The sequence below is a fragment of the Poecilia mexicana genome, unplaced genomic scaffold (assembly GCF_051168715.1).
Source record: "Poecilia mexicana isolate PSO_F unplaced genomic scaffold, ASM5116871v1 scaffold_18, whole genome shotgun sequence".
Lineage (NCBI taxonomy): Eukaryota > Metazoa > Chordata > Actinopteri > Cyprinodontiformes > Poeciliidae > Poecilia > Poecilia mexicana.
The window spans coordinates 24,998,161-25,015,355 of record NW_028263387.1 but is presented as its reverse complement, the minus strand read 5'-3'; the positions used below and the strand labels follow the sequence as shown (position 1 = coordinate 25,015,355).

The 17,195-nt window shown below is 39.4% G+C and overlaps 3 protein-coding genes across 4 annotated transcripts; all 3 read left to right on the top strand.

Annotated features, from left to right (window-relative positions):
* Positions 1 to 22: 22 nt before the first annotated feature.
* LOC106912297 (protein-glutamine gamma-glutamyltransferase 2-like) lies at positions 23 to 8,245 on the top strand. Its single transcript, XM_014979102.2, has 15 exons — positions 23 to 86; positions 2,195 to 2,362; positions 3,379 to 3,630; positions 3,782 to 3,900; positions 4,299 to 4,427; positions 4,495 to 4,672; positions 4,755 to 4,890; positions 5,096 to 5,205; positions 5,282 to 5,397; positions 5,765 to 5,897; positions 6,278 to 6,399; positions 6,476 to 6,650; positions 6,865 to 7,022; positions 7,502 to 7,635; positions 7,794 to 8,245. Exons 1-15 carry the CDS (start codon positions 68 to 70, stop codon positions 7,939 to 7,941), a joined length of 2,097 nt encoding a protein of 698 aa, XP_014834588.2. The 5' UTR covers positions 23 to 67; the 3' UTR covers positions 7,942 to 8,245.
* Positions 8,246 to 8,919: 674 nt separating this feature from the next.
* Positions 8,920 to 12,330, top strand: LOC106912298 (tripartite motif-containing protein 16-like). Its single transcript, XM_014979106.2, has 2 exons — positions 8,920 to 9,097; positions 10,237 to 12,330. Exon 2 carries the CDS (start codon positions 10,309 to 10,311, stop codon positions 11,971 to 11,973), a length of 1,665 nt encoding a protein of 554 aa, XP_014834592.2. The 5' UTR covers positions 8,920 to 9,097; positions 10,237 to 10,308; the 3' UTR covers positions 11,974 to 12,330.
* An 890-nt stretch (positions 12,331 to 13,220) lies between these two features.
* LOC148154318 (E3 ubiquitin/ISG15 ligase TRIM25-like) lies at positions 13,221 to 16,711 on the top strand. 2 transcript variants are annotated; one of them, XM_088015171.1, is made up of 2 exons: positions 13,221 to 13,378; positions 14,976 to 16,711. In XM_088015171.1, the coding sequence occupies exon 2, from the start codon at positions 15,036 to 15,038 to the stop codon at positions 16,707 to 16,709; it is 1,674 nt and encodes a 557-aa protein (XP_087871297.1). In that variant the 5' UTR covers positions 13,221 to 13,378; positions 14,976 to 15,035; the 3' UTR covers positions 16,710 to 16,711. The 2 variants fall into 2 exon arrangements, with proteins under 2 accessions (XP_087871297.1, XP_087871298.1); XM_088015172.1 differs by having other exon boundaries at positions 13,221 to 13,392.
* The last annotated feature ends 484 nt before the right edge of the window (positions 16,712 to 17,195 follow it).

Here is a 17,195-nt window from a genome sequence, read left to right as displayed (position 1 = left end):
TAAAGCCCAGGCGGCTGCAGAACGTCTTCACTCTCCGAATTCAGAGCCTCCAGAACCAACGGACAAGATGTGCAGCGTGGCTAACGGTGAGCTAAAGCTACACATAGAAATGTTCATTTATTATTTTTAAAGTAAAACATAACTCTGACTGTGTACTTTTTAGCTTATTTTACTCTGTTGTTGTTTAACTCTTAAATATTTCAAATTATAGTCCATTATTTACATTGAATACAAAATACGGAAGCCGAATAATGTCAAAATGGTCTTAAATAAAAGCAAGTGAAACATTTAAACAAAAATAACTAACTCTCTTATATTAACCTGTTTTAAAATATTGTTTTCTTGTTTTCAGTTCTATTCAAACTTTAAAAATATTGTGTACATTTTTGTATTTCCTATAATCAAACTTTTTATTTCACAGCATACATTTTATATACAGGTTGTTTTCCTGTCCCAGTTTAAAACTGATATTTAAAATAAATCCTTCTACTGTACAGACTGTCAGATAAGTAAGTTTCTCCCTGACATAAAAACAGATTTTTTTTTTTTAACAAATTAAAAGCTTGTATGTCCTTTAATTCATCATTGAACTTTAATTGAGTGTTTTTTTCTTGTGTTGACGTCTTGTGACTGTGAACTCTGGTTTCTAAAGTCTCATGACTTAATTTATGGTTTATGTTTTATCTTTATTTTAGCTGTGTGTGTGTGTGGGGGGGGGGGGGGCGTGTGTGTGTGTGTGTGTGTGTGTGTGTGTGTGTGTGTGTGTGTGTGTGTGTGTGTTTGTGTGTGTGTGGGGGTGTGTGCGTGTGTGTGTGTGTGTGTGTGTGCGTGTGTGTGTGTGTGTGTGTAATGTGGTTTTCCTGCTTTGAAGGTCAGTTGTCTCAGCATCTTGTTTAGTAACTAGAGTTACATTTGATAAATTACACTATGCATCCAGATGAGTCTTGGTCGTCATTGTACCATTTGAAAATAACCTTTAAGCAGCGTTATCGAATTTTTTATTAAGGAATGAGAATCTGTTTCAATAAGTAGAGAAAGATTAATCTTTCTCTTTAAGCTTCTTTATTCGAAGGCAAAAGCGTTTGAAGACCCGTCTCACTGATCGCAGTCAGGAGAAGAGCCCCGAACGACACACATCACATCGTTATATAGTCACATCAAGACAAAGACCCTCCCAGAGTCTGATGTTATCTCTACTGCCAGATGGACCACAGAGACAATCTGACCCCCAACTCAGGAACCGTCCCTCACCTCTTGGAGGGACGATTTTATGGCAGGGAAGAGAGCAGATAAGGATTACAGGAGAAACTCCTAATTCTTCTTTGTCAGTTATTCATAGGTTCAGGGTCAAAGCAGGGTACAAACTACATTCCACCTGTCAGTCCTTTAAGACCATTGCCAGATTAAGCATTTTACCCAAGATGTCTTCAGGTCTCTTCTGCTATCACAGCGGCCGAAACATCTAAACAATATCTGGAAATTTCTTTAATGGAAAAACACATCTTGCAGAAATTACAAAAACACAGCAGATGAATCACTAATTAAATGGTAAAAAGTAGTTCCATCAAAGATGAAATAAGGCTAAAAATGAAATATTCTATTACAGCAGGTATTAATCATATTTCACTTTAAGCCAACATTCTGTTTTTAAAGTTTCTTATTGGTCTGATGTAATATTCTAATTCTAAATATTATGTTTTCATTAGCTGTAGGTAGAAAATAATGGTAATTAACAGAAATAGAGGCTAGGAAAAACAGTCTGTGTGGAATTAATCTATATAATGATCTTCTCTCAATGAATAGAAGGGATTTTAAAATTATAATCTGATTTATTGAATGAGTCACAGTTTTTCTTATGAATATCACTACATCTCTTCCTTTTTTCAATATGAAAGGATTTATTTTAATCTGATCTGAAACTGAAGGAGCAACTCTGTTTGCTTTCAACAAGAACAACATTCCTAATAAATCTGCTTCTACGGAAGATGATTAAGACCAAAATTAATTCTGACTTTAATCTCAGAATTCATCCAGAATGTATATCTTTCATCCATCAAACACACTTTATCTGAATTAATTATGAAATCACCAGGGTTATTGTCCAGTCGTCCTTTTCTGTTTGAGTCTGTTTAGCTTTGGGCCCACTTTTATATTATATAACCACTAATTTATCCTTTCTGTTGTGTTTCTCCAGCAATCAAGAAAGTGGACCTCCACTGCCATGCCAACAATGTTGCCCATAACACCCATGAAATCTCTACCAGCCAACTAATTGTGAGACGAGGGCAGCCTTTCAGCATCACACTGGAGCTGGACTTCGCTTTCAGCACATCAGAGTCACTTAAACTGACGGTGGAAACAGGTGCCACACTTTTAACCTGGCTTTGAATCAGTTTCTGAATTCTGTTTTTGGAAAACAGAATTCAGAGAGCTTGCACAGCTTGGAGAGCTACATAGAAATACATTTACCAGCCACATTACCAGCAATTTCATCATTTCTGTCCTTCCTTATTGGCCCTTTGCACGTGACGTCACGCTATCCGGAACTCCGACCATTCCGCCATGACGGACGTCAAATCAACCAACGAGCTCCTTTAAAGCTAATCTAAAAACAAGACATCTGTAATCCAATATATCGCTTCTATTTAGTTGATTTCACTTTAAAAATGGTCATAGCATGCTGCGCGGTCGGTTGCACAAACAGACAAGGATCCAAACCAAACTTGTCATTTTATTTTATAACTTTTAATGAGGAAAGATGCGATGGATAGCAGCTGTCAAACAGAACGACGACTGGGAGCTCTCTGTGTAACCGCGGATTGGCAGCGAACACGTTTTATAAGGTAAAATTAATATTCATATCCTTTATAAGTAAGTATGATTAGAAATATGTCAAATACCACATTACGTAGAAGGTAGGCGTCTAACCGTTGGTAACCATGGAAACACTGCCGCGCCGTCATGTAGCCTAGCATATATGAAAAAAACTGGTTAGCATCTCGTCTTTTGTACGTTTTCAAGGCTGCTCCGGTGTAAAGGGAAAACTGTTTATGACATATTAATATAAATCCCGTGCTGTGAATTCAGATAAAGTCTGTAATTTATTAACACGTCAGGAGGAAGGAGGTACGGGTCGGTTTCTAAGCTAGCTATTTCCAACTTTTGTAAATACCGTCGACTATGAGCCCCAACCAGGTGAGTTACGTTCACAAATTAGCTCAACTCGAACAAATAGAAGCCATGAATAAACTGGCAAAAACAGTTTTGGAAAACAATTTGAATGATTATGTGAGGTAGCTGCAAAGGGTCAATAGAAATCAGGAATCTAATGAAATATAAATTAATGTCACTTATGTACTGAAATAATTATCTCCAAAGGTCGTTTTCCAAAACCAAGCAGAGGGACCAAGTGCACTTTTGGTACCAGAGTACCGATGTGTGATGTGGGCACTAAAGCTCTCTGGAGCTGCAGCATCAACGCCACGTCCTCCCTGCAGACGGGCTGTGTGACCCTCAATGTGACCCCTCCAGCTGATGCTCCAGTGGGGAAATACTCTCTGTCCATAGAGCTGGGGAGGCCATTGGCCGTGAAGGAAAGCCTGGTGGTGCTTTTCAACCCCTGGTGTCAGAGTGAGTACTGACCCAAGAGAAACTTTCCAGACAAACCCGCCAAAGACGGAGAGATGGGCAGAAACTGCCCAACAACATTCCCCAACGGGAAAAACCTTGAAGAAGCCCATGTTGGTTGATTCATTGACAAGATCTTTGTGTTGGTTTGCAGATGACTGGGTGTACCTGCCTGATGAAAAGGAACGTCAGGAATATGTGATGAATGAACAAGGACACATCTACAGAGGGACGGCCCACTGCTTTAGTCCAATGTTCTGGGACTTTGGACAGGTGAGGTTTTACAAGAATCCATCCATCATATTTATTGTACATTCAGTAGAAAGCAACAAACACGTTTATTGGCCGTAGCTATACTTGCGAGTGGAGTTCCTCAAAGATCTATCCTGGAGTCCATCTTGCTTTAGGTACACTTACAAAATCCATGTTTACCAAATTTCTGTTCGCTATTCATTTATAAATCTGTCTAAAGAATCATTGCAATCTTTGTTTAACTGCTTGGAAAACACCAAAGCTTTTTGGTTTGGTTTATGTAGATAAAACAAACCAGCTGACTCGGATGCTTTCACTAATTGCCTTTATAAACATCTAAGATGTGGTTGAACACTCAGAAGCAACGACCATCAAACAACATGTTGGTACTCATACGTCCCGCATTCTGTTTCTTGCAGTTTGAAGAAGAAATGGTGGATATTTGCCTCAAGCTATTGGATGTCAACCCAAAACACAAGAGAGACCCTGAAGATGATGTTTCAGCTCGCTGCAACCCCATCTATGTTGGCCGTGTCATCAGTGCTATGGTGAGGCTAAACTTTCTCAAAAGGTTTGATTTAATTTAAACCTTAATATGGATTAACATTTCTCCAGATCAACTGCTATGACGACATGGGTGTTTTACAAGGATGTTGGGATGGCAACTACCAGGATGGTGTTTGTCCAACCAGATGGACCAGCAGCGTTAGCATCCTGCAGCGCTGGTTTCAGAGCGACTGCAAGGCGGTGAAGTACGGACAGTGCTGGGTGTTTGCTGGCGTGATGTGCACAGGTGACGTACCTTTATTTCAGTTTCTACTCGTGCTGCCATTGTGTAAAGCCAATTTAAATGCCGTCTGTTGTTCCGATTGCAGTGATGCGGTTCTTCGGCATACCGTGCCGCGTTGTGACAAATTTTGTGTCTGGTCATGACACAAACAACAGCCTCACGATTGACCAATATTTTGACGAGTATGGATTAAAAAAAATGGGAAAAGAAGACAGTATCTGGTAAGACGAATGCTCAACCAAGCTTCCAAATGAACAATAAACTCAAATTTTTAGCAACTATGACACAGTCCTTGGTTCCTTTGTTCCAGAGTTTTGAAGTTTTAGTCTTGAAGAAACCAATCCTATAAATTAGATTTACACCAATAAATCACCATTAGTCCTTGTAGGATTGTTAGGAGCTTTGCCATTTCTTAATGCCGTGCAGGAACTTCCATGTGTGGGTGGAGGGTTGGATGAAGCGCCCCGACCTCGACCAAGATGGCCGCTACGACGGCTGGCAGGTCTTGGATCCAACTCCTCAGGAAAGGAGTGAAGGTAAACTGTCCTTGTTCTTCCCTCTAGTGAAGTTTGCTTTTCTGAAGGTTGCTAAAGTTGGATCTGTTTGCCTCAGGCATGTTCTGCTGCGGTCCAGCTCCGGTGAGCGCCATCCATGACGGCCACACCAACCTGAAATATGACGTACCCTTTGTCTTCAGCGAGGTCAATGCTGACGTCGTCAAGTGGAAGGTCAGATCGACTTCCTAATGTTTTAATATAGAGCCCAAAATCAATCAAGGGCAGAACTTATGGAGCTAAATTGAGGCCATAAAGTTTGTTCAAATGAAAATAAAAATTCCACTGATATTTGTGAGGCGTATGTTTGTGTGTGTTTTTTTTTTCAGAAGGCTTTTTTTGTTTCAGAACTTTTTTTTTAAACAAACTTTATGGCTCTAACTTAGCTCCATACATTTCTCACTTTCTCAGAGTTTTAAGTTTCAAATCTCTTTATTTCCATTTCAAATCTTAAGTTCTTTTGTTTGAAAATGTTGTTTTTTTTTCAGTTTCAAATCTCTTACTGTACCATCAGTAACATTTCAGATGTGTTTGATCTCAGATTAAGGCTGATGGCTCAAAGATAAAAATGAAATACCTCACTGATACGGCAAAGGTGGGCCAGAAAATCTCCACCAAGGCTGTTGGCAGCACAGCAATCAATGACCTGACAAACACCTACAAATACAAAGAAGGTAAAGATGCTAACGCTAACTCCTTCTCTCAAAGACTCGGGCGTATTTCATCAGTTTTAGTTATTTCATTTACTGATATTAGACTAAGCTAAAAATGCTCTACCTAATGCATCTTGAATCATTATGAGATTATTTCTATGCTGGAAAAATAAAGCTTGGAATCAGTACAAAGGTTTGTTGATTAGAAAACATGGTTTGAAAAATTGTCTGTAGTTTATAGAGTTCTCCAATAAAAATATCTTCAGTGGATCCCCACCTATTCACTGATGTTAGCTTAACAGATATTAGCTTCTGCAGTAGATCGATGGTAATGTTTGCCCCAAATTGACACAAAAACTGTTTCTTCAGCTGAGAATGATTCAAACGTTTATTCTCACCAGGCTGCACAATGGAGAGAGTGGTCTTTGACAGCGCTGTCAGACGGATGAACTCACCAGGCCACGATGTTCTGCACGGCACCTGTGAAGTCCTTGTGGTAAGAGAGGTGGAGCTGTCATTGGAGGTAAGTCTGACTTGCAACACTTTGTATGAAAGTATATCAGAGTGAAACGATCAGATACATGTTGTCTTATCGACAGGAAAGCTGTTTAAGGAATTCGCAGGACATCAAACTGAACCTGAAGCTGAGCAACAGAGGTCGCAGTGTGAAATCGCTGTCCATCTCTGTGAATGCCCAAGTCACAAACTACACTGCAACCAAAGTGAAGAACGTCCTGCATGATTCCTGTTTCCAAAGATTGAATGCTGGACAAGGTCTGTCCATGAATCACCCAACTGATCGATATGATTGGACCTATTTCAATCACTTTCACCCAGTAACTCTGAAAACAAACAGGAAATTTCATGTAGCATTTATAATTTTATGTAGAAACATCTTTAGCCTTCTGGGTCAATCATCAATGCCAATAACTGACATGTGTAGAAGAAGCATCATTACCTAAATGTCTTGCTTTTGCATTTCTTGTAGTTGTGAATATTCCCATCCTGATCCCATACTCGGCCTACTGCAAGTACGCCGTCACCCACGACAGCATGAAGGTGTCGGTCGACGCAACAGACGAAAACGGTGACATCTATGAAACCGACACTGACATCACCCTGGAAGAGCCGCCCATCTCCATTAAGGTCGGAAAATTCCTCATCAGGAAAAACAGTAGAGACAAAATAACAGTTGGGTCAGGGGTGTCCACAGTGGAGCCGGGGGCCATTTGTGGCCCTCGAACTCATTCTTGTGCAGGCTCCAAGTGCATTTCAAAAATGATACAGATTTGGCCCCTAGATGCAAATGGAGTCTTTTAATTTGTAATCAGGGTAAAAATTGTGAGCAACATAATTTTCTTACACAGGAAAAGTGCAACTCAAGCTGTAACAAAAAATAAAACCAAGTTTTTCCAGAGACTTCTACTGAAAAGCCGACTTTGCTGCATCCAAACCAGCTTTTATTCTTTCTTAAACTTTGCTAAATATAACAATTGTTTTGAAACAAATTGTGACTCAAGCAGACCATTTAAAGCAGGATGCCCCCTGCTTTAAATGAAAGTGAACTGTACTGATCATAATTATGAAATAATAGTAATGAAAACGGCATGTGATGTTTGCTCCAGGTTCTGGGTGAAGCTCGTCTGCACCACCCAGTGATGGTTCAGGTGGAATTTAAGAACCCGCTGAATGAGACGCTGAGGTTCTGCTCTTTGACCATCAGCGGCTCCGGACTCTTCAGATCCGAGCACTTTGAGAGGTAAACCCATTACTCTGGAGCTCAGTTAGGAAGCCATTTGTTTTTATTTACAAATTAAAAGTAGATTTATCTGTAGTAGAGTTGACTTGTTTGCCTTTTACCTAATGGTTAAATCTGATTTAACGTTCTAATGGGATTTGTCTGTGTGCCTCCTGCAGCATCAGAGAGCTGCCAGCCAACACGACTCTGACGCACCAAATCCAAACGACCCCCTACAGGGCTGGACTGAAGACGGTGGTGGCCGACTTTGACTGCAGCGCCTTCAGAGACGTGAAGGACAGCTGCACCGTCTACGTCAAGCCTTGAGTCATTGCCTTGGAGTCTCTGACTCTACAGTCTGCATCATTAAAGCTGGGCTTCAGGGCCTTTTGGGGACATATAACCAGAAATATTTACTCATTTAATTATGTTTTTTTGGTTAATTATGCAAATTGTTTCATTTATTTTATTGGGTTAAACATTATATTGTGTTTGGATGGCACTGGATTTTATGCTAAAGTACTTTAATGGTTAATTTTGATTTCTTTCATTATATTTGAAAAATGATGTAACACATTGTTTTGGGGATTACAGGAAGGGGCTTGAAACTATAAACTTTTCTTAACCCAAAGACTTTTTGTTTTTCTTGTCATTTGTGACAACAACGAACTTTTCATTCCTTAAAAGGTATTTTGAATCCACAATGTTAAGTTCTCTAAGCTTTTTGCCTTTCAAACAGTAGTAGCGTAATAATTGGTGTCAGTTACAGGTATAGTTAAATATCACCTGCATAGATTTGAGTTATTTCTGTTTACAGGATCTCAGGGACCTAGTAGGGTGCAGAAGGTTGTCTTTCCTTTAAGAGTTCTCCAAGTCAATAAGGAAATCTTAAATTGATCTCCAGGTTCAAGAAGACATGCAGGAAAGGTCCAGAGATTGGAAATCGAACCCAAAATGGTGCCCACTATTCTCTCTAAAGGAAATTTTAACATCTCATTGACGCATGGGATGATTAAAATATACAAAAAAGTTTTTTTCAAATTAAAAGGTAAAATACATTTTCTTTAAAAAATTTTAAGGTGAAGAGGAAGTGATCTTAAGGACAAATTTTGAATTGTTTAAGCTAGCTAAACAACGGTACACTTAAACAGTTAAACTGGCTGTTGGGTCAATGACGGGATGTATATTCTCTCAATTTATAGGGTATTTCCTTTAATAGACATTTATACAATAATAGATTTCTTAATGCAGTACCTAAACTCAGTCCATAGGTGGTGGTAACGCGCCACTCGTTTTACAACAAGAAGACTGATGACGTAGCGGAAGTAGAATTTTGAATAATTTTGTCCGTGGAGTTGCTGAGGCTGTTGTGATGCTGAGATAAAAACAAATTCTAGACATTTTCCCATCATTTAGGCAAAAACAGACCTTGATGAGGATCCGGTACCGTCCGGTTCAGAGCCCGGTTGTTCTGTTTCATCAGGTAAAACCAACAAAGTGGAAAATAAGAAATTATTACTGTTTACATTTGTTAGTGTTTCTGAACAAACAGAGGCGGAAAATAATCAACTTATCTGTACTTCATTAATTGTAATTTTTCATTTGTATTGTCTTTTTATATTTGAGGACAAGTTTAAGAAATGCAGGAATTGCTGTGGTGTTTTAATTTTCTCTGGGTTCACGAACCATGTTTTGAATGTTTTAATTGTAGCGATAGTTAGCCTTCCCTGAATCTTAAAGCCGTTTTAGTTTGAAATTGAATGGCCCTACGTGATTGGCTGGATATCTATGGTGACGTAACTCATGTGGAATGCGTGGTTCATCGTTGAAAATTTAAATTGTTTTGTTTCAAGCCTTGGACACAGAAATGTTTAGTCTCATGGAGATAATGCAAATTTTTATGTAGTTAATAACTTAGATTTTTACTGCACAAATTAAATATTCATGAATCTTTCGAATTTTTACTATTCTTAAGTTGTTTTGTTCTCTTATCACTTTTATGTATATAATTAATGTTTATTTGGAGGGTGGTGGAATGTTGTCTTGGCCTGGCAGTGACAAAAGGTAAAGTTTAGTATCAAATTCTGCAGAAAAAAATAGTCTGATTTTTGGTTTTTACGCTCATTTAAAACTTAATTACTTTGTTGGCTCTATAAAACCATGAAAAAGTTGCAAAATGAGCAAACAATGTTTGTAAAACAATGTCAGGCTCCAGGTTCACCTTTAAGCACCAAGTCAGGTTACAACTTTTCTATCACTTTTGATTCTTTCTTATGACCAAGAACCGCACATTTTATTACAAACTCATCGTTGCCCTGAACTTTGGCTATCGCTAATCCTTGATTAAAAACCATATAATGCACCTTGAAAGATAAAACCTTGTGTTCAGTAGCAGAAGTTTAATGAAAACCAATAAAAAAACAAACATTTTCATGATAAGAAAACTTTCTGCTTAGCAAAAATGAAGCATTTTATACCTATGTACTTTACCATTTCAAGTCAGTTAATTTTTTCTAGGTAGTTTACTTGCAAAGAAAAGTCTTTAATGAAATTAGTTGTTTTGCTGTCACAATTAGAGCATTTTGATTAAACAAATAATTTGTTTTCTCTATATATCTTTAGGTTGCAGAAGACTTTGACCAACAGACATTTAAATCTAAAATCACGGCTTGATTTGAGCTGAATTCATCTCCAATGAAGGTTAAAAAGGCACATAGCAAAACAAAGCTGGAGCAGGAAGCCATCTCCTGCTCAATCTGTCTGAACCCACTGAAGCGACCAGTAACTATCGCCTGTGGACACAGCTACTGTATGAGATGCATAAATCTCTACTGGAACGGAGAGGATCACTCTAGAGTCTACATCTGTCCTCAGTGCAGACAGAGCTTCACTCCGAGGTCCATTCTGGTAAAAAGCACAATGTTGGTTGCTTTAGTGGAGCAGCTGAAGGAGACTGGACTCAGTAAGACTCCAGCGGACCACTGCTATGCTGGACCTGAAGATGTGGCTTGTGATGTCTGCTCTTGGAGAAAGATGAAAGCTGTCAAGTCCTGTCTGGTCTGTTTGGTGTCTTACTGCAAAGAACATCTTCAACCTCATTATAAATCTGCTTTTGATAAACACAAGCTGGTGGATCCCTCCAAGATGCTCCAGCAGAACATCTGCCCTCGTCATGATGAGGCGATGAAGATCTTCTGTCGTACTGATCAGCAGTGTATCTGTTATCTCTGCACTATGGATGAACATAAAGGCCATGAAACAGTCCCAGCTGCAGCAGAAAGAGCTGAGAGACAGAAGAAGCTGCAAGTGAGTCTGCACCACATGCAGGAGAGAATCCAGGACCGAGAGAAAGATGTGAAGCTGCTTCAACAGGAGGTGGAGGCCATCAATGTCTCTGCTGATAAAGCAGTGGAGGACAGTGAGAAGATCTTCACTGAGCTGATCCGTCTCCTCCAGGAAAGAAGCTCTGAGGTGAAGCAGCAGATCAGATCCCAGCAGGAAACTGAAGTGAGTCGAGTCAAAGATGTTCAGGAGAAGCTGGAGCAGGAGATCACTGAGCTGAAGAGGAAAGACGCTGAGCTGGAGCAGCTCTCACACACAGAGGATCACACCCAGTTTCTCCTCAACTACCCCTCACTGCCAGCACTCAGGGAGTCTAAACACTCATCCAGGATCAAGATCCGTCCTCTGAGACACTTTGAGGACGTGACAGCAGCTGTGTCAGAGCTCAGGGACAAACTACAGAAAATCTTGACAGACCCATGGACAAATATCTCACTGACAGTCAATGAAGTGGATGTTCAGTTGTCAGAAACGGAACCAAAGACAAGAGATGAGTTCTTAAAATATTTACAAGAAATCACTCTGGATCCAAACACAGCACACAGGAATCTGTTATTATCTGAGGGGAACAGCAAAGTAACATCAGTTGACAAACAGCAGTTTTATTCTGATCATCCAAACAGATTCACTGAGTATTATCAGGTCCTTAGTAACGAGAGTCTGACTGGACGTTGTTATTGGGAGGTGGAATGGAGCGGAGGGTTAGTTTATGTCGCCGTTTCAAACAAGAACATAAGCAGAGGAGGAGGATTTGGACTCAATAACAAATCTTGGACAATATGTTGTACCACAGACAAATACACATTTCATCACAAAGGCATTCCAACTCCAGTACCAGGTCCAGTTTCCTCCAGAATAGGAGTGTACCTGGATCAGACAGCAGGTATTCTGTCTTTCTACGGCGTCTCTGAAACCATGACTCTCCTCCACAGAGTCCAGACCTCATTCACTCAGCCTCTATATGCTGGGATCTGCCTGTTTGGTGACTCCTCTGCTGAGTTCATTAAACTTAAATAGTCAGCAGTGATCTGATGTCCAGTTTGTTAAAATGTGTATTTTAGTTTCAGTGTCTTTAGTCTCCATTATTGCTGCTGAGAGTTCATTGTTCTGTCATTTCTTCACTGCTCAGACATCAACACTGTAACTCTGCCATCTTTATAAACAGGTCTAGTCTCAACAGTCAGAGGGGAAATTCATGTAAATATTTAGCAAGCCATGCATTACTGTTAATGAAATTTCAATCTGTAAAATGTTCTTCCATTGGTTGAAGTGTTTTTGTGTTGGAGTACTGGTCTAGTGAAAACTGAGCTTGATATCAGAAGCTTTCTTTCATAAAACTATTAAATGGATTAAGATGCCTGACTCATTAAATAATGTTTTCTCTGCCTATAATGACAGTCAGGAGGACACTAAGCTCTGCATGGTAGTACTTTTTCTGTTTATTGACAAAATGAATCGGATATTAAACTGCCGTATTATATGAACATGTTTACAAAGCAAACAGCACCCTCTACTGACAAATGCAGGGACTGATGTTAACATGTTTCAGGCTGATTAACCAATAGCCTGACTAATTCCTGCATCTCAGATATTTCTCTCTTACTTTGTTTGGTGCCTTAAAAAAACAAACAAGAAAATTTTATTCCATATGATCATATATCTTCAAAATTAAATGTCCTGTTTTTCACTCAAGTATCACTCTGTTCAATTGTGCAACACCTTGCGCTACGTCTAGGTGCTCCTAAACACATTAGTATTGATTTGTAGAAAGAACACACGTTTACTGCTATCGTTTGCATCATTTTACAAAAAAAATATTCATTTTAAAAAATGTTTATAATGAAGTTATAAACATTTGTAAAGCCATCATTAAAAATGTGAAAAATTATGTAAAACAAGCCTTATTTAATTTTTTTTTTCACATTTTAAAAGAGGATGGTATGAAACAAATGTACAAAGACTGTTTAAACACATTTTCTTAATGTGTTTAGGTGGAAAGAGAAAATATAATTTCTTGCCTTTTATAAAATGGCTCTAAGAACACATTTTGAGTTAAATAAGCTAGCTAAATATATATATTTGATTCCCAAATTACGCTTAAGGTGTCTCTTGGGCCACTGACGGGATGTATATTTTCTCAATTTAGTATATTTCCTTTAATAGAATATATTTGTACATTAATTATTGGTGTAGTTCCTAAACTCAGTCCATAGGTGGCGGTAGCGCGCCACTCGCTTGTTCTGAGACATAAAAAGACCGATGACGCAGCGGAAGTAGAATTTTGAAATATTTCGTCCCCGCAGCTGTTGAGGCTGTGCTGGTGAAAAGCGGACAAGTTCTCGACATTTCCCGTTAATTTAGGCAAACGAGACCCCGCTGAAGATCCGGTACCGCTCGGTTCACAGCCCAGTTCTTCTAACAGGTAAAACCGACAAGGTAGAAAATATAATGGCTTATTACTTTTTAAATCCTGCTTTAGTTTTACTGAACAAAAAGAGGCGGGAATTTACGTTAATGTTTTTTAACTGTAATTTGTATGCCTTTTATTACTGTAGGGTTAAAAACCATGTTTTGCATGTTTCTATAGTAGCGTGTTAGCCTATCAATCTGTAGTGGCGATTGTTTGCCAAACCAAACATCCAATTAAAGTTCCACTAAGTCAAGTTTCTTGACGCAGGCAAAAGAAGGTTCAGTGTCCAAACTTCTTACTTGTACTTGATGATTTATTTTCCTATTTTTTCCTTTGTTCTCTTGCTCTGGTAAAAACAATAGGCCCCAAACCCAAACGAATGCTGGTCCTTCACCAGACCCCTACACTTATAGAAAGTGGACTGACCCACATTTCTTCCTGTTTTACTTAATATTATTTAAAAAATAATAAAACAAAAAATAAAAACTATTAACCTGCACATAAACTCCTGTAAATAATACAAAAAATTGAAATTTAAGAATAAACTAACAAAATTCAAATTGATAAAGAATAAATGGCTCCAACACAATCTTTAAGGTTTCTGATCCTTAATGTGCGCCATTTCAGATTAAAATTGAATGGCCCTATGGTGAGGTAACTGGTTCTTTTGTCTTTGTAAATTTAAATTGTTTGGTTTCAAGCCTCTGTGGTCCTTCATATTTTTGTCCCATGGACACAGAAATGTTTTAACTACTTTAATGGAGACGACATGAATCATTTTATGTAGTGTTAAACTAATCCTTAATACACAAAATAAATATTCACAATTCTTTATAAGCTTTACCCCCTTAACATGTTTACAAATCTTTTTCTTTGAGATTTATTCATGTTATTTAGTTGGGATGTTATCTTGGTCTGAAGGTGCCAAAATTAAGATATGGAACTCAAATCAGGACAAAAGTTAAGACTAGCATTACAATTACAGGCCAGAAGTTGGAGGGAGAACATTTTACAATATAATACAGGTAAGAAGTTAACTGTCCCCAGGCTGATGTGGATTTATATCAAACTTTGCAGGAAAGAGAATCTGTTTATTATTTTTATTTTTTGTTTGCTGTCATTTACAATTAAATTGCAATGTAGGTACTGTATATCTATAAAAAAAAGTTAACAAGTGAGCAAATGCACATTGTTCTTAAAACAATATCAATCTGCAGGTTCAGTTATACAGTTGAGGTTACTTATGATTCTTCTGTCTGACCAGAGTATGAAAAGCTGGCATGAACTTTGGCCTCACACCCATTTATTGCTGGCTAAGTTGGAAAATGTGCCATCTTATGTTTGTAAAACAGTGTTTTACAAAAGTAGCAAAAGTTTAGTTGAAACCCATAAATCACTGTGATCATCATTTAAAAAAAAAAACACTTAAATGGTTTAAAACTATTTTCCACTAAGTACGAATTAAGCATTTCTTACACATTTACTTAAATATTTAATGTCAGTTTATTTTTCTTGGTAGTTGAGCAACAAACAAATAAGTCTTGTATGAAATGAGCATTTTGCTGAAACAAAGAATCATTGTTAATTTCAGTAATTGTTTTTTCCACAGATCTGAAGGTTACAGAAGAGATTTAAAGCTAAGCTACATTTTGATTGGACTTCACTCGTTATGAAGGCACTTAGCAAGGCGACACTGCAGCAGGAAGCCATCTCCTGCTCAATCTGTCTGGATCCACTGAAGAGTCCAGTAACTATCGCCTGTGGACACAGCTACTGTATGAGCTGCATTAACGTCCACTGGAATAGAGAACGTCACTCTGGAGCCTACAGCTGTCCTCAGTGCGGACAGAGCTTCACCCCAAGGCCCGTCCTGGTAAAAAGCACAGTGTTGGCTGATTTAGTGGAGCAGCTACAGCTGAAGGATATTGGACTCAATAAGACTAAAGCTGATCACTGCTATGCTGGACCTGAGGATGTGGCCTGTGATGTCTGCACTGGAAGGAAGAGAAAAGCTGTCAAGTTCTGTTTATCATGTCCAGCTTCTTACTGTGAGGATCACCTCCAACATCACTATGATGCTCCACCATTAAAAAAGCACAAGCTGGTGGATCCCTCCAAGAACCTCCAGCAGAACATCTGCTCTCGTCATGATGAGGTGATGAAGATCTTCTGTCGTACTGATCAGCAGTGCATCTGTTATCTCTGCTCTATGGAGGAACATAAAGACCATGAAACCGTCTCTGCAGAAGCAGAAAGGACTGAGAAGCAGAAGAAGCTCCAGGAGAGTCGACAACAAATCCATCAGAGAATCCTGGACCAAGAGAAAGATGTGAAGCTGCTTCAACAGGAGGTGGAGGCCATCAATGTCTCTGCTGATAAAGCAGTGGAGGACAGTGAGAAGATCTTCACTGAGCTGATCCATCTCCTCCAGGAAAGAAGCTCTGAGGTGAAGCAGCAGATCAGATCCCAGCAGGAAACTGAAGTGAGTCGAGTCAAAGATGTTCAGGAGAAGCTGGAGCAGGAGATCACTGAGCTGAAGAGGAAAGACGCTGAGCTGGAGCAGCTCTCACACACAGAGGATCACAACCAGTTTCTCCTCAACTACCCCTCACTGCCAGCACTCAGGGAGTCGACACACTCATCCAGCATCAACATCCGTCCTCTGAGACACTTTGAGGACGTGACAGCAGCTGTGTCAGAGCTCAGAGACAAACTACAGGACGTCCTGACTGAGGACTGTAGGACCATCTCTTGTGCCATATCTGATGTGGACGTTTTACTCGCTCGACCAGACGCAATGAGCCGAGCTGATTTCTTGATGTTCTCAGTGTGCATCTCTCTGGATCCAGATACGATGTATAGAGACATGCTACTCCCCGTGTCGTACCACAGAACACGATATCTGAAGCAGAACCAGAGTCGTCCAAGTCATCCTGACAGGTTCACTTACTACTTTCAGGTTATGAGCAATGAGGGTCTGTTGGGTCAGAATTACTGGGAGGTTGAGTTGAGAGGAGGCGGAGCTTGTGTTGCTGCGGCGTACAGAAACGGTACAGTGGCTGAACGCACCTTTGGGTTCAACAACAAATCCTGGGCATTAAACTGCACTCAAACTGGCTACACATTTTATCACAACAGCGTTGAAACTCCAGTACCAGGTCCAGTCTCCTCCAGAATAGGAGTGTACCTGGACCACACAGCAGGTATTCTGTGTTTCTACAGCGTCTCTGAAACCATGACTCTCCTCCACAGAGTCCAGACCAGTTTCACTCAGGCCATTTATCCTGGACTGAGGTTCCAAATGTCCAAAGGAGACACTGCTTCATTCATTAAACCACAATAATATCCTGGTGTTTTGTGGGTATTCTCTTTTTGGTTCCTTTCAGTTGGAACCATCAGTTGTACTAGTAGAACAGGAACAGGATCTGATCCATAATATTCTTTAGTGACGTATGACTTCATATTTAAATAGGGATGTAAACAGGATGTTTAAATAGTTTTCACAGCAGCTGCAATTTGTGTTCTCTAGTGTGATGCAACTGGAGATGAACATTGAACACTTAAAATTGAGCTGAGCAGCCTTTTAAATCCACTGAGTTGTTAAAACAAATATAGGGTTAACAGACAGTGTTCAGTTGAAAGTTCTTCCTTGTTCCTTCCTCCAAACATAATGATGGGTGGAACCAGTGACGCTCCCTGCAGTAACTTCATATTTACATCTGAGCTGAAACAGTTTCTGTTCTGCAGATGAGAAACTCAGACAGCTGCTACAGAGAGCAGAAATGGAGCAGAGAGGAGTTCAGCAATACCAAGGCAACTTGTCTTGTTC